We start from the raw sequence: 25609 nt of genomic DNA on the forward strand, positions 1-25609 counted from the left end.
CTGAATTTTCTTTTTTTAAACCCAATTGATTCATTCAATATTCGATTTAAAACTTATAAAGCTGCAATAATTGATTATATATATATGCAAACGTGACTAGGTAGTATAATTTTTTAATAATAAAAAAATCAATTATTATTTTTATGGTTTTCTCATTTTTTTTTTTGTAAAGTTGATTATTTTCAAATGATTCTATGATTCTATATCGCTAATATTAGGGAAATTCTAAAAATATTTAAAATCTCAATTTTTAATTTCTGTTTTCAGGTATCTTATTTAAATTATTAACAATCATCACGGGAGAGAAGTTGAAATTAATGATATTTAAAAAAGCACCTACTCTTTGAAGTACTTTTTTTTAAAAAAAAGAAAACATTTTTTTTTAAAGAGAGAAAAGGGAAAACAATTTGTGTAACCAATCCGCGTTGTTCTCAGGAAGCTTTTGAATTGCATCAAAGGCAACAGTAGTTTGGAGGAGTTTTTTTTTTTTCTTTTCTTTTTATCGCCTGTGCTTTTATTATCCAAAAGGATTTCTTGTTAGAAGTATCATAGTGTCAAATGCATAAAAAAGACATTACTGCGTTAGAATGTTCCGCTTCTGATTTTCTGACACTTGACTTATGACCTGTGATGCGCAAGAAGCTTAAGAAGAAAATTTTCATACTTTTTTTTTTTTATTATATTCAGTGCATTTCCCCTCATTTTTTTTTTGCGTTGTAATGGCTGTTCTTTTTATGGACAATAACTTTATTTATGAGTCACATATTACATACTAACGGGCAATAATAAATTTTATTTGATCTACCAAACATACGGATTTCATCTTCTTTTTGTTATTAAGAAAAAATTCCAGTAGATTTAATTTTTTGACAAGAAGAAGAAGAAGAAGTTCCATAACTTACCTTGGATCATCGCAAGAAGTGCAAACATGCACAGCAGCACTGAACTCCCGCTCATTTTCAAAGTCCCTAAACTCCGTTTCTTGCTCACTTCTAGAAAAAAAAAAACAACTGTCAGTTCATTTTTTTCATTCGTCCCACCTTGAAAATGTCAAATTAGTCTCCGTATATCAACAGATCACAATTATATCAACTTTGTTCTAAGGAAATTAAAGATCGACTTCTAATTGGCATCTCTCGGTTAAAAAGAAGTTTTCCCCCCTTTTTTTTTTATTCCAAGAGATTCTTTTCTCCTTCTCAAGATTCGAAAAGCCAGAGGGATTCGATCAGATAACTCAATGAGGTGATTATCGGTTTCCCAAGCGGAAGAGATCAATCTCCCGCGGTACTTGATATATTTATCATTCACTAGAGAACAGTTAACTTCTTTTTTTTTCTCCTTTTCTTCTGCAAAGTGAAAACTTTTCCCCGGCCCCCCAACAAAGTCCAATGACTTTTCCCCACTCCCACTTGACGGTTTAGTTCACACTTTGAGCTCTTCCTGTCATTATAATTCCAGGGAGATTTGTTTCTTTTTGTTTGCAATCTTTCTTCGGGGAAAAAAAAGAATTAAATTCTTTTTTTGATAATTTGAAATGAAAATTGAAAACTATTTTGTACACACGAGGTTTTTGGCCACGAAAGCTCGGAAATTTTAGAGGAACATTCGAATCCGGCGAGCTTGTGGCGCGCACTAAGTTTCAAAAGAGCGTGAGTCGAGCACGTTTTCAGGATCCCCACTCAAATTGTATGAAGGGGTCGCGCAGACTCGAGTTTCGTGTCGACTGTACGCGCAGTATATACTTTTTCCTGAAAAGTATATATATATATATGTTCCTTCTGCAGGAGGTGGAGGTAACGGGGAGTAAGGAGGATAGAATGAGAAAAGGTACATCGGCACTCGGACCGGGCTTGCGGGCGGCTACTCCACAGACCGCGGCCGCAACGGCTAAACTTACGACCTCAAAAGGCTCGTTAGCAAGCTCTCTCCAAATTAGTACAACGGAAACAGGCGCCATAAGTCGCGATTTCAACCGACCAACGACCACCCTTTCGACTCTAGACGCTCTCGTATTCTCCCAAAAACCCCTCATCAGCCTCTAAAACCTCAGATTTACGAAGAAGATCCTTTAAACCAAACACTGTTAAAGGAATTTCTCATGGAGCTAATTACTTACATTTTTTATGAATTTTCATTCCTTGTGCATATCTCACTTCGAGTTTTATGAAAAAAAAAAAAAAAAAAAACAATAATTACTACACCACTAAATCCTAAACTCTGTCTCTGGTTTTGTTGATTACAGAACAAAAAGTCATATACTCGCGCTAAACTTAACATTATTCCCACTCCTTCACATGTTAAGGGGTAGAATTTTCAAAAAAAAAAAAATTTGGCTTAAAAAAATCTTTCAACTTTCGAGAATAAGGGACAAAAGGTTTTAATATAGATAGAAAAATTTTTTCCTTGTTTCGCATTCCTTCCCAAACCGTTCTAGCTGCTCCAAACATGGTCCACATAATACTTTTCAATTTAACTTTGAACTTTTTTAATTCACTAAAAGATGTCATTAGATGGTCAACATAATATGGTCCTGGAATAGTAGACTAATGGTAAAAAATTTGTAGTACTTAAATTTATTATTTTTTCATGCATTAAACACATGTCAAAACTTTAAACGCGTTTTTCTTGAAACACGATTTTTCAAATCTGCGCGCAGTATAACTCAATCAATTTTCCTTTTTTTTTTCAATACAAATTTTTGTCAAATTTTTAAAACAACATTCCTCAAAGAAATACGTGGCCGATTTTCGATATATGATAAAATTTCTATATTTTAGATACGAAAATGTATCGATTTTTTGGTCGAAAAATCGACTTGTAATTTCAAAGGCTCGCCAATTTAACAAAAATGAATATTTTCCAAATTGGCCACGTATTTAAGTAGCTATGTATGAAGAAAAAAAAATTATTTTGTTCCAGATTAACTATTGCAACCTTTGTGCTGCATGCAGTTGAACCACTTCAATAAAAACCATTTTCGAAGAACGGCCATAACTCCGCCATTTTGTAACTTTTTTAGGGTTTCGTGGCTCAGAGCCGAAAGCCTTATAGTTTCGCTTTGGCGTCCGTCAGTCCGTCGTATACTCGTATGGTTGCCATGGTAACCGTTTCCATAGCAACCGTTTCCATGAAAACAATTACAACCCTAATAACACAAGATATCTTGCGATATATTGATAATATCCCGCAGATATCCTAGGGATGTCCTATGGATATCAAAAGGATCTCTTAAGGATATCCAAAGAAGCGGCGGTTTGGATATCCCATGGATATCTTAGGATGTCCACAGGATATCTTCTGGATATCTCTATAGACTTTCATAAATGTCCTCCAGATATCCCATAGACATCGTCAGGATATCCCACAGATATCATCAGGATATCCCACAGATATTATCAGGATATCCCATAGATATCGTCAGGATATCCCACAGATATTTTCAGGATATTCTCAGTATATCTTCTGAATGTCAAGAAGATATTCTCAGGATACTGTTTTTAAAGTCATTATGAGACTACGAGTGAGAATATTCTGTGAATTAAATTTTATATAAATAAAATAAAAAGCAACTTGTTTTTTGAGAAAGTTGTTTAATTTGAAAAATTATTAACTAATTTTTTTCTCATTCGTGATTCATTCCATTATTCATATGCTTAATATTGTCAGAAAATAAATTGGCTTTAAACAATATAAATTCTTCCCCGCAAATAACGAATATCCTATAATATCCCACGGATATCCTGACGATATCCCATGGATATCCTGCGATATAATATCCAATAGATATTTTGTGGATGTCATAGGGATATCCTGTAGATGTCCAATGGATGTCCCATAGACCGGCGGTTTGGATATCCTAGGAATATCCCAAGATATCCTGGGGACCATTCTAGGATATCGACCATTGATATGGATATCCTATGGATATCCTAGGGATATCCTTTTGTTATGAGGGAAATAACTTATAATCTGAATTTAAAAAGCAATACTCTAGATGTAGGCGATTTGCGCCTGCTTCTTTTCCTGATTTTTAAATAATAAAAATATTTTTACAAACATAAAAATATGCCTAGCAATATCCTTCAATTTAATTATCTTCCTATTTCTCCTTCCATGAAAAAAATAGCAAAAAAACGTTAAATTTTAGCCTCCTACAGTGGTGTAACCCCTTAATAATATAATAGTCTTGACCTTAAAAATAAATTATAATATTCTGAATTATGTCTGGCTTTCTCTTAAAGTCAGTGCTTTATTAACAAATGTGTAACGCAATACTTTTTTCCAATTCGGAGGGAATTTTTATCATCAAATTCATGGGATCTCCCATATCCCCTATTTTCGTGGATATTTGTATAAAAGATTTGAAAGAAAGTTGTTTTAGTTCCTTGTGAGAAAAATATAATTGTAAAATACATTTTTGTAGATGACACTATTCTTTGTATTCATAAAGATTTCGTCGAAACAGTTGTAGAAGAATTTCAAAAATTACCAATAAAAAAACTTCTATTTATTCACGAACTAAAAACTGACAAAAAAAATTAACTTTTTAGATTTGATAAGAAAAGATAATCGTTTGATAAACATTTCGTATCAAAAACCAACATTGTCCTGTAGACATTTAAACTTTTTATCAAACTACCCTTTAAATGAAAAACGCAATTTTGTTTTCAACCTTATTGACAGAGAAAATTCTCTCTCCCAACAGATTAAATCACAACAAAAATATTAAAAATGGTTAATAAGTAACAATAATCCCCTTTCACAATGGGGCTAAATCAAAAAACGCAGATATTAGCCCAAAAAGTGAAAGTTGTTAATCGGGATTTTTCGTCTTACACTTGGGATACATTAGACCATAGTGAAGCTAATGTCACGTCACCGTAACATTTTTTTATAAATAAATAATATTTATGTAAAATTAATTTTTTTACAAATACATTTGTAAGGAAATAATTGTTTTTAAATAAACAAATATTTGTAAATAAACAATTATTTATGAATAAACAAATATATTTTTATGAATGGATGATTAAATTTATAAATAAACTAATATATTTATGAATAAATGATTATTTATGAGTAAATCAATTGTTTATAAATATTAAATGTATAAATAAATAATAATGTTAATAACGAAATAATCATAATTAATGTTAAAATATATTTAAAAATGATCAATATATAAAATTATAATATTTCTTATAGTTGTAATGTTCTTGATATTTGGAATTATGAAAGAAGATCTACAAACAAGGAAATCAACATACAGAGTCCACCAACACATAGAAGAAAGCAATAAACACTTTTTGTGTCTGTGAGGTACCGATTTTAAATCTAACCCAAAGAGGCAAGGTGGTACCGCCGCGAGAAATACGTTGGAAAATATAACTATATAAAGGGAAACCTTTCACTACGAAGGCAGTCCCAAAAATTATACGTACGGAGTTCATGTGTTAAAATACAGTTCTAATATATACGGAAGTTAAAAGTTTAAGTTTCAACTATGACATCCATCAATAAAGAACTTTTACGAGCGGTCGTAAAAAATCAATAGAATACCGAATCATCAAAACTCACGAAGAAAATTTGGAAACTCCACCACAACATAAAATAATGTAACCTTACCAAATCTTATGAAATAGATTTTATAATTGTTTGATTGTCTTGTAATAATAATAATTGAGAACATTCAACATTTTTAAATAAATAATTTGCATATTTCATAAAATTGTTTTGCATAAATATTATAATTTTTCATGCCGTTTTAAAACATTTTTTTTTCTAAAAAAAAGTTCTTACAATGAAATAAATATGTACGATAAAAAATTAATAAAGATAAAAATAATTTCAAAACAATAATAAAGTAAATAAAGTATATTGACACTAGCTTAGTAAAGAAAAAGAATTCCAAAACGGAAAAAAAATAAAAAAACAATCCATTTTTTAAACAGGAAAATATTTTCTTTATTTAAACAATGATATAAATAATAATCGTCAACTTTTTTGTGAGTATATAAATTGTAAGAGATTTTTTCATAAAAGGTTAATTTTAAATTTTTACTTGAAGAAGACGAACAAGTATAAAAAAATGGTAAAATTACTTTATTCTATTGAAAATTTATAAAATTGAATAAAATAAAATTATTTTCAATCTAGATGAAGTTTTACACTCCTCTAATTTTTTTCATTGGACTTTTCATCTTAGACGTCAATGGTCAACGCTGTTCAAGAGAAGGAGGATGGGTAAATTTTATTAATTATTATTATTTGTAATAATATTATTAGTAGCATAACAAATTTTTAAAAGGTAAAGTAACATTATTAGATCCACGTTATATTCTGTAATTCGTAAAAAAACTCCTAGTTATAAGAAAGTAAAAATTAAAAAAAATTATTTTAAAAAATTTTACTACTAAAACTTTTTTATTTTCCAGAAAAAGTAATTTAAAAAAAATAATTTAATTTCTAATTTTAAGTGTTTAAACGATCGACAATGTTGTGGAATACTCCAGTGTAATACAAGGGAAGAAGTGTGTCTAATAAACAGAGATTTATATTGTGCGCTTGAAGGACAAATGGTAATATCATCTGTTTCTAAAAATATTAATTTTTACAGCTTAAAAAAAGTTTAATTAAATATCAACATTGCTTCGAATAATTTTATATTTTCAAAAACCAATTTTGAAAATCATTTAATCTCTAATTTTAAGTGTCTCATCAATGATGCACAATGCTGTTCATTTCTCCGATGCAATTTGAATAATAATGCTAGATGTGAAAGAAGAAATTGCCTTCGAGATGGACAACAAGTAATAAAATTTTAATTCGATTATACATAATTTAAATTGCAAAAATAATTTTAAAGATAATAATAGAATCATTTTATCATATTATCAATAATTGCAAATAATATGCCAATTTAATTTATAATTTAATTATTTTTTTTATATAAAAAGTTTAATGAAATTAATTTTTCAATTAACAATGACAAACTTTGTCTCTAACAATGTTTTTAACAATCTAATTTAAAAACTTTTAATATCTAATTTCAAGTGTCGTACTGATCGTGAATGTTGTTTAAATTATAAATGCAATGAAAGACGTAAAAGATGTGAAAAAACAACAGAAAATTGCACTGGAGAAAATCAAGGGGTAATAATAATTTCTTTGTAAAATTAAATTATACTTAAGGGGGGAAACCACATTAGGACGCTGTTTTTTTAACTGTTTTTCGGAATTTCTTTATACAAAAACACAAACTACAAAACATTTTTTAAGTTTCAAAAAATCAAATTAAAACTAAAAACTTAAAGATTGTGTTAAAATTTTGAAAACTTTAAAAATGTTTTGTAATTCCTGAAATATGTGAAAAAATGTTCGAGCATGTTTTTGTACAAGCTGATTTGTAGATTTGTATTTATCTGTGTCTCATAATTTTTTTAAGCATTTTTATTAAAAACATTCCAAATTATCAGCCATTAAACCTGGAGCTGCACCGTCTAAGTTTATGATTGCTGTGTAAGGTGGAGTCCACTTTGATCTAAAAGCAAAAAATGAAAGTTATTCACATTTTATACATACTTTATTATTAATTGAACTAACTTTTAAGTGAAAGTATTGAATTCATACTACTTTTAAGTTAATTTTTGAATGTTGACCTATTATTTTGCATCTTTTCGATAAAAAATTATGGTATTAAATTTTTTTTCTGAAGTTTAGTTCATTTAGTAATAAATTTAATAATGAACAATTTGCAATCTTTTTTGGAAATCAGTCAATAACTTTAAAGTGCTTACATTTTAATCTGCTATTCCAGCACCATACATTAATTCTTCCTCTTCTTCATAAGTCAAATCATAAAATCACAAAGGGACTTCCTCAGCGACGCCGTTACCAACCTGCTTCGCTACTTGAAGCGAGATTCATTCATTGTCTGTAGCACAAAGAGAACATCGAATTTCGCACTAAAAAAAACTTTTTTCTGCATACTTTTAAATACATAAGCTGACTATTTATGCAAAAACAATTCGATTTTATGAACTCTTTAATGTGGTTTCCCCTTTTTAATTCTAATCTTATTCTAACCATTTTCATGACTTTGATTACAACATATAATATTTATAATTAAATTAAAGTAACTGATAATTATTAATTCTTTTATCAAAAACAAAAATTTTTAAATATAATTTTACAATAGTGAAATTTTATTTTAAAAAAATTAGAATAATAAGATTTCTAATAAAAAAAAAATTACTTTTTTCAATTTTTAGTGTACGAATAGCAAACAATGTTGTGGCATTCTCCGATGCAATGAAGAAAGCAAAACATGTAGAAGAAGATTTGAATGAGAATCTAAATTTTTCAATTCGATATTCTTTGGACAAAACGAGTCAAAGGTAATGTCACGGTACCGTGACTTATTTAACAATAAATAAATAATTTTTTATATTATTTTTAATTAAATAAATAAATATGTTTGTAAATAAATGATTGTTTATAAATAAACAATTATTTAGAAACAAATGAATGTATTTCCAAAAAAAAGAATTGTTAATAAATAATAATTAATGTTTATAAAATCAATTACAATGTAATAGTTAATTTTATCAAAAAATATCAAAATAACCCGGATATTAGTCTAAAAGTAAAGTAATCGCCTTGAAAATCGTTACTCGGGAGTTTTTAGGGACGCTGATAACAAATCCGAGGTCAGTTTTTCGAAATTCAAAATAGCGAATCCAATTTCAAGTATTTCAATTGAAATTCATTACTCAGAGGTTTTCTGAGTCGAAAATTACAAATCTGGCGTGAACGACCCCCAAAAAACTAACAAGTAACGAGTTTCAAGTGAATTCGATGTTTTGTAAGAAATTCAATTACCATATTTTTTAAAATCTTGAAACTTATTGAAGGATTCCAAAACTGCGTGTTTTTCTTGTCAGAATCGCTAAAAAGAGAATATTTCTTTTTTGAACCTTTTTGTTCCTTTTAGAAGACCAATTAACATATTTTGAAATGTTTACGAGAGCTTCATAAAGCAATGGAATCAAAACAATTTTTTAAAAGAAGTACGCCATATTAGATCTGCCTTTTTGAATTTTGAAAAATTGACACTGGATTCGAAATCATCGACCCCGAAAACCTCCGAGTAGAATGTTTCAAGCGAATACAAACGATTTTTGAAAAAAGTCTGCCATATTGGATCCGCCATTGTGAATTTTGAAAAACTGACTCTGAGTTCATAAAAACCGACCTCAAAAACCCTTAAGTAAGGTGTTTTAAGTCCAAAAACAAAAACAATAAAATGGCAATTATTTTCAAAATTTTACCCGATCTTAAAAAAGGGCTAACGCCATTGAATACAGCGCACAGTGGTCTGAGAGCCGACTTTAGCTGGCCAAAAGTCAGAAATCCGAAGTATTCAAAATTTTTTTTTTGTGGTTTTATGCTTCATGATATCTATTTTGTTTGATTCAGAATATTTCATCTATTAAAAAAATTTTTTATTGCTGTAACATAGCTTCAACCTTGTCTGTTTCGCGAATATTTGATTTTGTCGTAAAACGCACATGTTTAATTATTCGCAGCTAGTAACCTTTTAAATGTTATTATTTTAATAATGTTTAAATTAATTCAACAGTTCGTTTTACTACTTGTTAGGTATTGTAATAAATATCTCTCAATTTTTAATCCTAGTATTAAAAAAGCACCAATGAAGGTAAGTATTTACAGTGTTTGTATATTACAAAATTGAAAATACTATAAGTTAAGCATGCCGACCTGTGCCGAGATATTATTTACTAGAAAATATTCATGAAGACGTAAACTTTCGGAGGACATAAAAGATTTTTGCCAGTTTTTGCCAGTTTTTGAAATATCCGTCTTTAAATCGACTGGCGCGCGACATATTAGTGCAAACAAATAGGTGCGACGCAACATGCAGTAACTTGTCGTGGCTTGTTGATGCAAAAAAGAAAATAGTAAGTAATCTTATACAAAATATTTCCTCAAATATGTTTTATAGTGTGACTATGCAATATATTTATAATAAATATTAATTTAATTGTTTAGTTAATTTAAGTATTAAATAAATATTTATGTTTTAAATTAATTTTCACGTAAAATAAATATTATTGAAAAATACGTAAGTGAGTAATCTCTAAGAAAAAAGAAAAAAACTAAAATTTCGTAAAGAGTATATTTAAATCAAAATAATATAGATTTTGTCTCTTGTCTTTATTAACAGTCAACGTACTGAATCTTTGTGAATATCTCCTAATCAACTATACTTAAAAATAAAAGTACTGTGCATGTTTTCGTCAACTTTTAGGAATATAGCGAAAAGGGTGAGTATAATAATATCCTCAAGTTTATTAGTTTGTGTAATTTTTTATAATCATTAATGTATTTTTCCAGTATTATGGCAGAATTAGTTTTAAAAAACCGTGATTTGTATGATGAACTGCGAACGCAATCCATTTCATTAACTGCTTCTTCTAAAGCATCTTCACAATGCCTTCTCCTTTATATAAACAAGCAAATACTTGCGGCGAACTTGACTATAACCAACGATTTTTTTGAAGAAAAACTGAAATTGAAAATTGCTACTTTTTGCTCTCACTTAGCGTTTAAATGGAACAGGAAAGGGATTAATCGCACTAACTCTAATTTTCTTTCAAAACACGCTGATTGGCTTGATTTGACGTTCAATCTACCAAGTTTTTCCGGTATATTTTTCAGCATTCATTTTTTATATAGTGTTTTTTATGATCGACAATTTTTAAAGTACATACAATTCTTTTGTTACCTTATTCCCATGCATAATTATAAATTGTATTTTAATTCATTTTCTGAGTAGAAGCGACTAAAGATTTTGTTTATGTTGGAATTATTTCAGAAGCTTCAACCTCGAATGCTGAAAAAGATTTGCAGAATGTTGGTGGATCCGGACGTTCACAAAAAATATTTTCCGAATGTAGTTCTAGAACAAAAAGAAGAAGAACAGAAAAACTACGAGCTAATACATCCTTAGAGGAACTTATTGCTGCGACTAAAACCACTCTGTACAACAAAGGATTAAAGTCTTCAGCTCAGCTCTTAGGACAGTGTATAGAAAAATCAGAATCTGAAACCGTCGAAGTTTCTTGTAGTACCAGTGCGTCCAAGCCTGCAAAGTTAATTACACCGTACACTCCGGAAGAAGCATTAGCTTCTATTTTGAACAGCGGGATGACTAAAGATGCATATGTCCATGAAATGAGATTGGGAGCGAAGCAAAGAAATGTAGATATATACCCTGCGTATGAAAAGGTGCTAACAGCCAAAAAACTATGTTACCCAGAAGGTGTAATTGTTACTGATTGTGGTTCGTATAAATCCCCTTTGAAATAGACCACTGTGCAGCGTACCCAAATTAGGTTAATACACTTTATGCCCAGTTTATTCATTTTTTGAACTAGCACAGTATACTGTAAAAAATTTGGGAATTATTTCCGATAAAAGAAGAGGAAATTTTTCCGAAATCAGGAGGAAAAACATTTTTTCTAAATATTTAAAAGGAAATATTTCCAAAAAGATCAGGAAAACAACGTGCGTTACTTCCGTTTTAAGACGGAACCAGAGTTGCCAATGACCCTACCTAAACGCTACTGCGCTTGCGCTACAACAACTCTCTTATAGGTCGAAAAAAGCGCGCTTATATAAAATGCTTAATAATAAGAAAACGTTAATAAAGCAAAATAAAAATATTTTCACTATTGAATTTATTTTTTTTTGTAAATTATATTACTTTTTAATAAAAAAAATTTATTTCCTTAATGTACTGAAGAATAATAATAATTTTAATAATAATAATATTCATAATTTTATTATATTTATATCATTATTGTCATTATTTTTTTATAAAATATATAATCTATTATTATTATCATCAATATAATATTTATTAATTAATTAATATATTATTTATTATTATTATCATTATTTTCAATAAATTATTATTAATTAACTATGAATGTATTACATCTATATATTTCAAAAAAATGAATCGAAATTTTTTTGTACTTTTTTTACCAATTCAAATTTTCCTCATAAAAAAGTACAAACAAATTTCGCTGAATTTTTCTAAAAATATATATGTATATTTCATATATAATTAATTAATAATAATTTAATAATAATAATAACAAAAATAAATAATATATTACATAATTAATTAATAAATATTAAATTGATGATAATAATAATAGATTATATATTTTATAAAAAAATAATGAGAATAATGATATAAATATAATAAAATTATGAATATTATTATTATTAAAATTATTATTATTCTTCAGTACATTAAGGAAATAAATTTTTTTTATTAAAAAGTAATATAATTTACAAAAAAAAATAAATTCAATAGTGAAAATATTTTTATTTTGCTTTATTAACGTTTTCTTATTATTAAGCATTTTATATAAGCGCGCTTTTTTCGACCTATAAGAGAGTTGTTGTAGCGCAAGCGCAGTAGCGTTTAGGTAGGGTCATTGGCAACTCTGGACGGAACAACGTGGAACATTTTAGTTTTTCACTTTTAAACGACAAATTTTTTCTAGTTTTTTGATTTACAATCACATAATGTATTTTTTTCTAATATTTTTTTCATTAATATTATAACTTTATACTTACTAATAGGAACAAATTCTATTATAATTCTACATAACTGACGACTTTTACAAAATTTTTGGTCTCTTCTTTTCTAATTTAAACGTACAAACAACGACTTTCACGAACGCTATGTTTGAACTGACACCAGCACTGCTATAATGAATTTAGGGGCCTATTATGACTAAATTTAGTTTCACTATGGTCTAGTGTAGCCAACTATAAGACGAAAAATCCCAATTAACAACTTTCACTTCTTGGGCTAATTTCAATTTGGCACTACTGTGCAATTTAATATACGCTATTTTTGAGGTCAGTTATGACACCAAGAATATTATTAAAGTCTAAAGGTCCGTGATCAATAGTTGGTACAGCTAAAGAGATTAAATCGCCAATGTTCAAGGCTAGAAATGTAGCTTCAAAAAATTTGATCATCTTCTGGGGCGGAAAATTTTTAGCGTTTAAAACATTCATTTTGCATCTCTTTTAGACGTTTTCCATTTACACTGTAACGGTGCATTTTGTCGCGTACAAATGACTTAAAAATAGTAAATTTAAATAAATTTTGTTATAACACTTTTTATTGTGAGAAAGAAAAAATACAAATTGTCAAATCATTTTGTTATTTGGGGGTGCACTTCTCGGGATCAGGAGTATTTCGGGCTCAATTGGAAATAACCAAACAATCGGCTGAAACTGCACTGAATGCACTTTTAAAACTGTTATACAGTACTCATGTTAATAACTGGGACGTTAAAGAAAAATTACTGACCTCTCTAGTCAACAGTGTACTAATGTACGGGATAGAAGTTTGGGGAGTGCGTCTTTTAGCAGAAATTGATTCAATACAGACCACATTCTACAAAAGACTTCTCTCACTTCCCTTGTATTGCCCGAAGTATGCAGTGAGTGTCGAAATAGGTGCCCCTCCCTTATCTAGTGTTGTGATTAGACGGATTTGTAATTGGATGGAGAAATTGCAGAGTATGGAGCCTGCCAGATGTCGTAAAATTTGCTTTAACCAACTGATAGATTTATCTAACACAACTACCGCTAATAATAAATGTAACTGGTTTTCTCAAACAGAAAATATTATTAAAGTAATTGATCCAACCCTCCATTTTTCACCATCTAATATAAGTAACCAAAAAACCAAAATAATAAAAACTTGTATTGAAAAACGGGTAGCCGAGGACAGAGAAAGAGTTGTACAATCTCGCAGTCTCCATGTTTACTCTGCAATTACGTTGGACCGGGAAAAATTATAACAAATAACAAGAGATTCTTCTATCAAACAAACGAAAACTGCAATCTATGTTTTCGTTCACATGTGGCAAATTTGAATCACTTCCTCCTGGAATGTTCAGTTTTTAACGACATCAGGAAAAAATTGTTAATAAACACTAATGAGAGTGTATTAGAATTACTTAATGCGAAAACTAAGAAAAATGTCAACAAAATGTACGAGTTTATTCTAGAAATTGTAAATTGTAAAAGTATATAATTTAAATAAATTTTGTAAATAAACGACACCAGGGTGGGAATCCAGCCACACTGGCTGTAAAATGTTATATATTATAAAAATTGTTCTCTTATGATACTCACTTCATTTTGTTTAAATAATAAATCCACGTATTAACAAACCAACTTGCCAAAGTCGTTAGATTAATAGTCGACTTGTAATAAATAAATTCAATCCTGATTTGTCCTTTCGTTCTGTTATGAAAACTCTCGCGAGGGTTTTGAGTATTCTCGCCGGGTCATAAAGACATTGAGGACATCACTATCTATCATTGAAATTAGAAGTCATCAAGGGAAGAGCTTGGTGGTGTATATATTTGGATAAGAGTCCTGAATATTCAAGAACACTAGTAATACGAAATTGCTGTTTTGTTGACGATCTGTCAAATCAATACTGGCAGTAAATTTCCTATAGACTTCTCGCATCAATCAATTTTACATCGGATAGTGTAGGGATCTGCGTTACCGGCGACTGCGTATCGATTACCGGTCGCGGGTATTATATTATTGAATATTAATTCATCTCAATGACACCGAGAAGAGAGGCCGCTGTTTAGCGACGCTTTCGAGTTTGACTCGTCAGCCATATTACACTCATTCTCATCCTGGTGTTCGTAGAGTCAAGTTTTGTTCTATTCTTTTTCGTGTAAAATAATTAAAATTATAAAAATGAGACGAGGCGTCGTCGTCAAGTGGACGGTGAGTCCCAATAAATTAATTAGGAGTCGTTCCTTTTAGAATCGATCTCATTATTATTAAAGTATAATTGAATAAATAAAATATAAATCTTGTCTTTCGGCTTTCTGCCATCATTTAACTTTTTCTAAAATTTGAAGTGAATATTAATAAATAGTGTTATTGTTAAAAATCTTGTCAAAATTAATGGTGTTTATCCTTATCCCCCCCTCTACGTGATCTACTGTTGCTGTAAAGTAACAATGGAATTCCTGTGCTGGTTTTAGTTTTTCCTAATTAGAATTAAAAAAAATTACTGTCGGATTATTTAACTTTTTTTTTTTAGTTATTTTCCATAAAATAACTTGGCGTCTTGGCAAAATTAATAATTAAAAAGTGTAGACAACGCTGATTGTCTTGAAAATGTAATAATAAATAATTTAAAATAAAAATCAATAATAAACTAAATCAACGTTAAAACACATAATGAACATTTTTAAAGAATAAAATTTTTTTATCTTTAAATTTGCTATCGTCTACTGTTCAGCCGTTAGACAATTAACCGGGCACCTGCAATGTTTTCCAAAAGTGTTTAACAAGTTTGCGGTAATTTTTTCTAGGAAATTCCTTTGGAGTCAACTCTCGAGAAATTTAATGGAATTTCCCGGGAACATTTTCACTAATTCAATTTAGAATGTTTGAGTTGGTGTAGTTTTATATAAGGAGTTTCACAGATTTAAAAAATGTTAATAAAATTAAATTGGGCATTATTATAACGATAGAGTTAAAAAAATTGAATTTAAAAAAATGTCAATTTTTCATTGTATGAAGGAAAAAAAAAGTCAATTACTTTTGTTCCGAATGCATAAATGTCATCAGAAGTCTGATGTGTAGCATTTGATAAAAGTTTGAGAGACAGAATATCTCTGTGATGTGCTTCTGCTAAAAGTGAAGTTGGCAAGTTCTATTTTTGTGTTCAACTTGGCGCGCAGCGTGGGGTTGGAAATTCTTTTAACTAAGTAATCGACGCCGTAGTTTTAACAATAACGTGATAATGCCATAGCAAGGTTGGGGTAAAGTAATTTAGGTCGTTACCATCACAGGGCTTAAGTAGTAGTGGTTCCCGCGCCCTCTAGTAGCACAAGAGTCTGCGACATGGCAGACTAAGTGAAAAGTTTCCTGACTATCCGGACAGTAGACCTAACCCCCCTTTCCCTTCGAGTTCTCATCCATAGCTTTCTCCTGTCGTCATTCGAATTAGTCTTCAATGAAGTTAGTTTGTATAAAAAATTAACATACTTTCCCTGTCTACGTGCTGAGATAACTAGATAAAAATCCATATATACTCGATGCAAAAAATTTCCTTTAAAAATCATAAAAAAAAAAATTATTGAATTGAAATATGAATGAATTTAAAATTTCCCTCCCTCAGGGGGCGTATAGTTAATAACAAGTACACATTTAATACTTTGAAGCTGTGCTTTAACGATTTTTAACCTTTTTTTGCGATTTGCTTTCGTTGAGGCAGAAAATTCAACTTGGGGGCAAAAGAGACTCCAGTGCAGAGGAGGTATCACACAGAAGTATGCGGGTGAAATAAAATCGAATCAAAATGAAACAGGAAGCTTTGCGATTGATGATCAAAGCCGATACGATACGTCTTGCTCGTTATAGATGTGATCACAAAGTTTCAAGAGGCACTTTTTGTTCGTCTATGGGTGTTTTTTTTTGAAACCGTAATTGCTTCAAGATGATACCGATCAATTTTCTTTGAGGTAATCCATTTTTACTGCAAAAAGATTTCGTTGACACCCCTGTGTAAGATTGATCAAATATTAAAGATTTAGTCAATTAGAAGAATTATTTGACAAATCACTTTCAAATATTTTTGAACATTAAATAATTTTCCACTATTTCACTAAAAGGAAGCATAAAAATTTGAATTGTTTCAATCCACTTTGTTTCTATTTTCAAAAAAAAAATTAGCAATTTAATACCCATCAATTTCAGCAAATACAAAAGAAGTGAATTGAATGGAACAACTATTTAGGTGATTTTAATTTAATTTATCTTTCAAAAGGGTAAGTAATTTAAAATAAGTTCCATTTGATTCGCGAAGGGATAATGAAAAAAAAAGAAACAATATTGAAAATCAGAAAACAAAAGTAGACCAACTTTTATTTATGTGCCATAATCTGAAAATATGAAGAAACATAAAACGTTTTGTAATCCAATCGACACGGCCAATTTATCCAGAGAGGTCCTTCATCGCCATGAAAAAAGCAACGACTTTGCAGAAAATAGAGGCGCGCACACGTGTGTTGAGTCGACGCTTTACCCCTATCACACCCCCGGGAAGAATAATCTTGGAGAAAAGAGTGGGTCGAGCCGTGCAGAATGGCGACAACATTTTAGCAGCTTTCCTGTTACCGGATGTTTCATATCCTCTGCGGCTCTCACTCTCTCACATACACACACACACTCTCCCTTTCTATGTTTGCGTGTTCCTCTTCACATTTGTAAGGATTACCCTCACAAGCATTCTGTCATTGCCTGCGGGACATTGTATACACAACAGCGTCTATTACATGTACGTGTGTAGCCCACGAGAATTAAAAATACAGAGGATTATTTTAAACGAGAACACGCGAAAGAATAAAATTGCGTAAACAGGTTTAAAAATCCTTCCGTGTCACTCGCATCATATTTTGCATGGAGAAAAAAAGGGCTATTATACCTAACTTATTGCTATTACAGCTAATTTTAAGGGCACTATTTCTATGTGACGATTTCAAAAAATCGATTTTTTTTTGCATATTTCGAATGTACAATAACTTTGAAATATCGTGTGAAAGTTTTAGACTGATAACACAGGGGGTTGATTATGTAATTTCATTTCCACCTTCAATTTTTCTAATTTTTGTTCCTACTTCCATTTCCACTTTTTCCAATTTCTACTCCCATTTCCACTTCCACTTTTTCTAATTTCCACACCCACTTCCATTTCCACTTTCATTTCTACTTTTTCATATTTCACTTCCTTTTCTACTTCCACTTATTCTAATTTCCCCTCCCCCTTCTATTACCATTTTCACTTTTCCTAATTTCTCCTTTACCTTCTACTACCATTTCCACTTTTCTAATCTTTATTCATACTTACATTTCCACTTTCACGTTTTCTTATTTCCACACCCACTTCAATTTGCATTTCCACTTTTTGTCATTTCCACTCATACTTCCATTTTCACTCCCATTTCCACTTCCATTTTACTGATTATTGTACCCATTTCCACTTTTCCTATTTCCCCTTCCCTTTCTATTACCCCTTTATTTCCGCTCCCTCATCCATTTCCACTTTATTAATTTTTATTTTTACTGCAATTTCCTTTTCCACTTTACCAAATTTTCATCCCCCTTCTACACTACCATTTTCACTTTTCTAATTTTTATTCATACTTCCATTTCCAATTTCAGTTTTTCTCATTTCCACTCCCACAATCATTTCCACTTTACTAATTTTTACTCCTACTTCCATTTCCACTTTTATTAATTTCCCCTCTTCTTTCTACTACCATTTCCACTTTTCTAATTTTTATTTATCCTTCTACTTCTATTTTCATTTTTTCTAATTATCATTCCCACTTTCTTTTCCACTTCCACATTTGTAATTTATTATTCCTACTTTCATTTCCACTTTTTCCAATTTCTAGTTCCTTTTCCACTTCCACTTTTTCTAATTTCCACATCCACTTCCATTTCTACTTTTTCATATTTCACTTCCACTTTCTTTTCCACTTCCACATTTGTAATTTATTTTTCCTACTCCCATTTCCACTTTTTCCAATTTCTAGTTCCTTTTCCACTTCCACTTTTTCTAATTTCCACATCCACTTCCATTTCTACTTTTTCATATTTCACTTCCACTTTCTTTTCCACTTCCACATTTGTAATTTATTTTTCCTACTCCCATTTCCACTTTTTCCAATTTCTAGTTCCTTTTCCACTTCCACTTTTTCTAATTTCCACATCCACTTCCATTTCTACTTTTTCATATTTCACTTCCACGTCCTTTTCTACTTCCACTTATTCTAATTTCCCCTCCCCCTTCTATTACCATTTTCACTTTTCCTAATTTCTCCTCTACCTTCTACTACCATTTTCACTTTTCTAATCTTTATTCATACTTACATTTCCACTTTCACGTTTTCTCATTTCCACTCCCACTTCAATTTGCATTTTCACTTTTTCTCATTTCCACTCATACTTCCATTGTCACTCCCATTTCCACTTCCATTTTACTGATTTTTGTACCCATTTCCACTTTTCCTATTTCCCCTCCTCTTTCTATTACCCCTTCATTTCCGCTCCCACATCCATTTCCATTTTATTAATTTTTATTTTTACTGCAATTTCCTTTTCCACTTTTCCTAATTTTCATTCCCCTTCTACACTACCATTTCCACTTTTCTAATTTTTATTCATACTTCCATTTCCAATTTCAGTTTTTCTCATTTCCGCTTCCACAATCATTTCCACTTTACTAATTTTTACTCCTACTTCCATTTCCATTTTTATTAATTTCCCCTCCCCTTCTACTACCATTTCCACTTTTTAAATTTTTATTCATATTTCCACTTCTACTTTTTCTCATTTCCATTCCCACTTTCATTTCCGTTTTTTCTAATTTTCATTCCAACTTCCACTTTTTCTCATTTTCACTCTCACTTCCGTTTACAGTTTTTCTAATTTTCATTCCCACTTCCACTTTTTCTCATATCTCATCTCACTTCCAACTGGAAGTGGAAATTAAAGTGGGAATGAATAATAGAAAAAATGGATGTACAAATGGAAGTGGAAATTAATATTAGAAAAAATGGATGTACAAATGGAAGTGGGAATGAAAATGAGAAAAAATAGAAGCGTGAATAAAAATTAGAAAAAGTGGAAGTGGAAAAAGAAGTGGGAATGAAAATTAGAAAAAGTGGAAATGGTAATAGAAGGGGGACGGGAAATTAGGAAAAGTGGAAGTAGAAATAGAAGTGGGAGTAGAATAAGAAAAAGTGGAAGTGGAAGTGAAAATTATAAAAAGTGGAAGTGAAAATGGAAGTGGGAGTGGAAATGAGAAAAAATGGAAGTAGAAATGGAAATGGGAATGAAAATTAGAAAAAAAGGAAATGAAAGTGGAAATAAAAAGTAGAAAAAGTATAGGAGCGGACCTGGAAGTATAATTGAAAATGAAAAAAAGTTGAAGTAGAAGTAGGAGTGGAAATTAGAAAAAGTGGAAGTAGTTGTTGAAATGGAAAGATTATAAATATATAAAGAATCAAAGACACATGTTGAAAAAAGAAAAAAAATTATTTTGCAAAAATTACAATTTAATTAAGATTAAATACCACAAAAATCAATTTATCCTAACCTACACAGTTTTAACAAAATTTTATGGTTTATGAAAGATTCATAAAAAGAAGTTCCATTTAGTTCTATAATTTTATTAATTCTTATTTATTTTTTAGCAAAAAATTACTTATAACTAATTAAACAAATATATTTATACTTCGAAATCTTATATAAATGATATATTTGAGTTAAAAAAAACAGAACAATATTATATCAAATATCAAACTGTTAAAAATTGTTTTCTACATAATAGTATGCTTCTTAGCATTCTGCATCACATTCAGAAAGAGATATGCCTGGCAGTAGTTTCAGTCAATATCAGAGCCGCCTCCTTACCAGAGTACAAATGCATTAGCTTCCCAGGGATTTTAACTAGTTATAGTCAGACGTACAGCTCCATAATAGTTTCTCTGTGATAAATGCTACATTAATTTAAATATCACATTGGTTTTTAAAATTATGAAAAATTTAAATAAACTTAACAAAGCTTCATTGAAATTTACATTTTTGCGGTCAAAATTTCGTTGGCAAAAATTCGTCAATCTTCAAAGAAGACTATAATTAATTGAATACGAATACTTTATCAGTAATTAATATTGCTAATGCATTGTAATTATATTTAAATAAGTCTATTACTTCATAATTTTTTTTCCTTAGCGCCTGTAATTCTCTGGAACCTAAGGAAAAGATTCCTGCATTATATGTAATGCTAAAAATTATAAGAGATAAGATAGTTTTACCTTGATTAAAAGTTGCCTTTTAATTATGTCATTAATTATTTTGGAAAAAAATCAAAAATTAGTTTTAACGGAATTTTTTCGATGTAACAAAAACATTATTTAATAGCTTGTTTTCAGAATTTGATCCACTTTATATATTTTCACTCCAAACTATCTAAACATAACCAATAAATAAAAATAATTAGCCTCGAGGGACATTAATATAAAAACTTGCCGTGACTCTTTTTATATAGATATAAATACTTTAAACTATATAATGAAACAATAATGGGTTGTGAAAATATGCAAGTTTTTATATTCAGAAAACACTTTTAAAAAATGTTCTCGCCAAGTTCCTCTAATATAAGTATCTCTAGAGATTAATTTTTTTTTATATTCTAATTTTGTTGGAATTTATTTTTTAACCCATTATAGGCTAAAACAAAATTGACATTGGGTATTATGTAATTTTTAGTACTCTCAGAATTTACAAGAAAATTTAACTTTTGACTTAAGGGGGGAACACCAGTTGTAACTCAACAAATAATGCTTTTTACAAGAATATTTTCCAAAAGAACAATGAATCTTTTTAATGAATACTATTTTTTAGTTAAAAGTACATGTAAAAAGCTGTAATTTAAAAGAAAAAAAAATTTTTTTTAACAAAAACTTTTGGAGATATGAGCAATTGAAGTGGCGCCTTAAGAAAAAAGGCGAATTGCGGTGACCAGCATTCTGCAAGTATACTTCGTCTGAAATACAAAAATGAAATTGATTTACATTTATTATAAGATTATCTAGTTCGTGATCGAAGGATTTAAAAAAAAAAAATTTGACAAAATGGCGACCTGTCAAAGTCAAAAGTATGATTGCCGTTAAAAAATTCGATCGATTTTCAGCTATATAAAAAAAAGTTTTGCATAAAAAAAAATCCTTCGATCACGAACTAGACTTATATGTGTAAATGAAGCACACTAAATTTTAAATAAATCGGTTTAATGGTATTCGAGTAATCGTGGTCACCGACTTGGAAAATGTCATTTTGAGAAAAACGCATTCAAAGTTTCAACTTACTTTTTTTTGTTCAGAAGAAATTTTGTTTCCAAGTTACAAAGAGTCATCGATTCCTGGACCATATAATAACTCTTCCGCAGTGGTTACCGATTCTAAAATGCCAATTTGCTGCCATCTGTCGTTAGGGTCAGGTATGGCTGGCCACCTTGTATGAAGCCACGGGACGCGCCGCTGCAGTGTTCTGTATATCTCATTTATTTTTCACCGGATCAACTTTGAAATTTACAGACACATTTCTAAATATGTATACTTTAAGAAAATTCACAAAAAAAATCGATTTTTCGAAAATTACAACTGGTGTTCCCCCCTTAAAAAAGTTCGAAGTTGAATTTAAAGGTATTATGTGGAAACGAAGAGCAGTTAACAACTTACCACAGATATTCGGTTTGAAGTAGCTGTCCCTTATTCTAGAAAGTTCAAAGAATCTTTTAAGCCAAAAAAAATTTTCGCTTTTTTGAAAATTCTACTTTGGTGTAACCCCATAACTTGGTTGGTATCCCTTTAGCTTCCTGCAAAATATAGTGCTATTTGGGCGAAATTTGAAAATGACAATTTTCCTGCAGCGATTAGTAAATGTTTCCTTAATACATGTTTTCTACATTTCCAATCATAATGTAAATCCAAATTTTACATAAGCTTCTCACTTAGACGATGGACGCGATGCCTTGTCTGGATCATGATCAAGCAATTTCTAGTACATTATTGGGATCCTTTGACCTCTCACACACCTGCCACTTGGTAGTCGACACGAACCTGGAACGACATTCCCCTCCATGCATGAGAAGATCGTGATCCGCTTACATCTACTTTTCTCTACCTCCCTCCCTCTCTCTCTTTCTCATATCCTACAATTTCTAAACCACCTTATCTTTACTATGACTATAATACGTAACCTACTCGACATTCAAGTTACAAAAGCAACGCGCGACAAATTTTCTTACGAGAATATATTCCATTCCGAACAAGAAAAAAGATCTGAATTGAAATTGCTAAAAACCACAATTTTTAATCTAATTCACTGTGATGCTTCGAAACCTATGGATTTAATTTTAAAATTGAAATCTGGCTTATTTAAAGACGCTGATAGAATTTTCTGTCATATGAAAAACTAGGTATGCATGTATATAGAAGATCTTGTGGAGCACAAAATACTCGATACCAATTGCGCGGCTGGAAATATTCGATGCATACACGTAAAAGCCCTCTCCCTCTTCTCAAAATGGAAATGTATTGGGACTACGAGATTTTTTACGACAGATCATGCATTCAGTGAAAAATATAAAATTTATAGCTCGCCAGCAAAACGTTTCCAAATGTTGATCTTTCTTGATTTGAAGAAATAGATAAAAATAACAATTGATGAGTAAAATGAAAATGAATCTTGGAATCGTAATCATGTGCAGCTGCTGCACTATTATATGATAAAAAAATATATGTAAAAATTGACAGAAGATAATAATTACAATTTTATAAATTACTTTCACGGTTAATTCTCGAATTGTATTTTTTAAGGATTTTGCGGATTTTTTAATGTACCTACTCAATTCGGAATGAGTAGGGAGTTTTCGGGGAAAATTGGTTTTGCGAGAAATTCGAAATTGTCCGACAAAAAGTGACAGATTAGTCACTTTCGTGTGAGATGTTGTAGAGGCATGTCGGAAACTCAAATTGGAGAAAGTCTTTGAGTCATAATACTACATCTGCCGATTATTAAAAGCTAAGTTCCAACTCTATAAAGGAATTTATTAAAATCATTTTTTTTGTATTTGTCATTTAAATTCATAACTGTTTGTCGACTCGTATGTGTAAATATTTTAACTTTAAAATTGTACTTTTTTATAACTGTTTGAATGTAAAATGATAATTTAAAAAAAAAAAAAAAAATGTTGGAAACTTAAATAAAATATTTCTAACATAATTTAATTTTTACGAGGCGCATGATTTTTTCCAAAATTAAAAAGGTCAAATATTTAATTGATCGAATTACTTTAAGTCAATATTTTATTTGGTTTAAATTTTAAAGGGTCGACATTTTATTTGCTCGATATTCTAAATAATAGAAATTTAGAAGCATTGAATTTTATATCTTTCTAAATTTAATTTGGTCGATATTTAAAAAACTCAACACTTTGTTGTAAAATCACAAGAATTACTTATATTCATCACGTGTTTAGTTCCCGATATAAAAAAAATTCTATAAGATATCCTAGGAATTGATGTTAGATTTGTAAAATTCAAAATGGCGGACCCAATATGGCGTCAACAATTTTAAATTAATGAAATTTGCATGAAAATGATTTCTTTGGGGTGTTTGGAGTCACTGAATCCAAATTTGAGATCAGATTTAACAAATTCAAAACGGCGGACCCAATATGGTGAACCAATATGGCGGAAAATTTTAAAATTAATTCGATTCGTTTAAATTTCGGTACTCGGACTTTTTTGGGGACCTGGAATTCAAATTTTGGATTTGTTAAATCTGATCTCTGTACCCTTTTAGCAAATTTTAATTAGATAGAAGTAAATTTAAGGTTACACTGGCGTTGTCAATAAATAAAAAAAAATTTAATTAATAAAATTATCCGCTGGCTCCAGATTGAATGATCACACAAAAAAATTAATAATAAATAGCAACGACTTGATTTTCTCGGCTACTCAAAATAAATTGGTTAAGAAGGAAGATTCGCGAAAGAATGTTGCAAGAATTGTCACAAAAAAATTTTAAATTAATACAATAAATTCAACAAAATTACAAAATATAAATTTCATTTTAATTAAACGTTTTTAATTTATAACATAATTTTTAAAATGACGGATTATAATAGAAGACAGATCAAATAAACGATATACAAGAAGACGCACGTGTTCTCTTGTCACGGAATTCCAAGATCGATTAGATCAATTAAATCATGATAAATAATGAAAAATTAAACAGGGAATTTTTGGACGAATGGTGAAAACACATAAAAAAAGGGAAATTAATAGTTATCACAAACAAATATTGATGGGGAAAAAGGGTTAATTGTACAAAATTCTTGCCAGGTTCGTATGACAATTCAAATGGGCCTCAGGCATTAGGAATTTCGATCTTACGATTGGTCGATGGTTCACACTTTAGAATAGGCGGCAAATTTTGAAATATTTTCTTGAATAGATAGATAATTATTATTTTCCAATAGAAAATAGGCGTCCCAATCATCCTTGGAATAAAATTATTATTTCCCACTATGACTCGTTGAACAGGAATTAGGAAACAAAATTAATAAAGGAATTTAAAATTAATTAAACTAAATCAATCTTGGAATATCCGCTGCAACCTCCAAATATTTAATAAAATTTATGAAAACCGAATAAATAAAATTTGTTTAATTAATTTTTGAAAACAAATAAAAATTTGTGAATTGTAAAATTTAATTTTACAACGTCACACCTCAAATTTGGATTCATTGATTTCAAAAATACCCGAGTAAGAAATTTTGAACGAATCGAATTAATTTTAAATTTTTCCGCCATATTGGTTCCACCATTTTGAATTTTTTAAATCTCACCACAAATTTGGATTGGAAACAAAC

At 29.9% G+C, this 25609-nt stretch overlaps 4 protein-coding genes across 4 annotated transcripts in view; 3 read left to right on the forward strand and 1 right to left on the reverse strand.

Moving 5' to 3' along the window:
- Positions 1 to 1649, reverse strand: part of LOC127285765 (carbonic anhydrase-related protein 10) — a 175906-nt gene extending 174257 nt beyond the window's left edge. Inside the window, exon 1 of the mRNA XM_051311942.1 lies at positions 903 to 1649. Coding sequence (XP_051167899.1) covers positions 903 to 957 — 55 coding nt within the window. The 5' untranslated portion in view covers positions 958 to 1649. The remainder of the gene's footprint in view (positions 1 to 902) is intronic.
- LOC127285775 (chymotrypsin-1-like) overlaps positions 1 to 25609 on the forward strand; it is a 164320-nt gene that overhangs the window by 13037 nt on the left and 125674 nt on the right. The window lies entirely within an intron of this gene.
- LOC127285779 (dipeptidyl-peptidase 7-like) lies at positions 6029 to 8583 on the forward strand. The gene is made up of 6 exons (XM_051311959.1): positions 6029 to 6091; positions 6157 to 6243; positions 6477 to 6578; positions 6711 to 6809; positions 7054 to 7152; positions 8271 to 8583. The coding sequence occupies exons 1-6, from the start codon at positions 6089 to 6091 to the stop codon at positions 8346 to 8348; spliced, it is 468 nt and encodes a 155-aa protein (XP_051167916.1). The 5' UTR covers positions 6029 to 6088; the 3' UTR covers positions 8349 to 8583.
- Positions 10294 to 11721, forward strand: LOC127285771 (uncharacterized). Its single transcript, XM_051311948.1, has 2 exons — positions 10294 to 10727; positions 10898 to 11721. Exons 1-2 carry the CDS (start codon positions 10403 to 10405, stop codon positions 11389 to 11391), a joined length of 819 nt encoding a protein of 272 aa, XP_051167905.1. The 5' UTR covers positions 10294 to 10402; the 3' UTR covers positions 11392 to 11721.

Source organism: Leptopilina boulardi, unplaced genomic scaffold (assembly GCF_019393585.1).
Source record: "Leptopilina boulardi isolate dan_hultmark-lab unplaced genomic scaffold, ZJU_Lbou_2.1 LbouV2_341, whole genome shotgun sequence".
Lineage (NCBI taxonomy): Eukaryota > Metazoa > Arthropoda > Insecta > Hymenoptera > Figitidae > Leptopilina > Leptopilina boulardi.

What these genes read in the sequence shown, in the direction of transcription:
- LOC127285771 (XM_051311948.1), top strand. Translation starts at nt 10,403, where the DNA reads ATGTATTTTTCCAGTATTATGGCAGAATTAGTTTTAAAAAACCGTGAT. An exon ending in CAATCTACCAAGTTTTTCCG is followed by an intron (nt 10,728 to 10,897) that starts GTATATTTTTCA and finishes GAATTATTTCAG; the next exon opens with AAGCTTCAACCTCGAATGCT.
- LOC127285779 (XM_051311959.1), top strand. An exon ending in GTTCAAGAGAAGGAGGATGG is followed by an intron (nt 6,244 to 6,476) that starts GTAAATTTTATT and finishes TCTAATTTTAAG; the next exon opens with TGTTTAAACGATCGACAATG. An exon ending in GCCTTCGAGATGGACAACAA is followed by an intron (nt 6,810 to 7,053) that starts GTAATAAAATTT and finishes TCTAATTTCAAG; the next exon opens with TGTCGTACTGATCGTGAATG.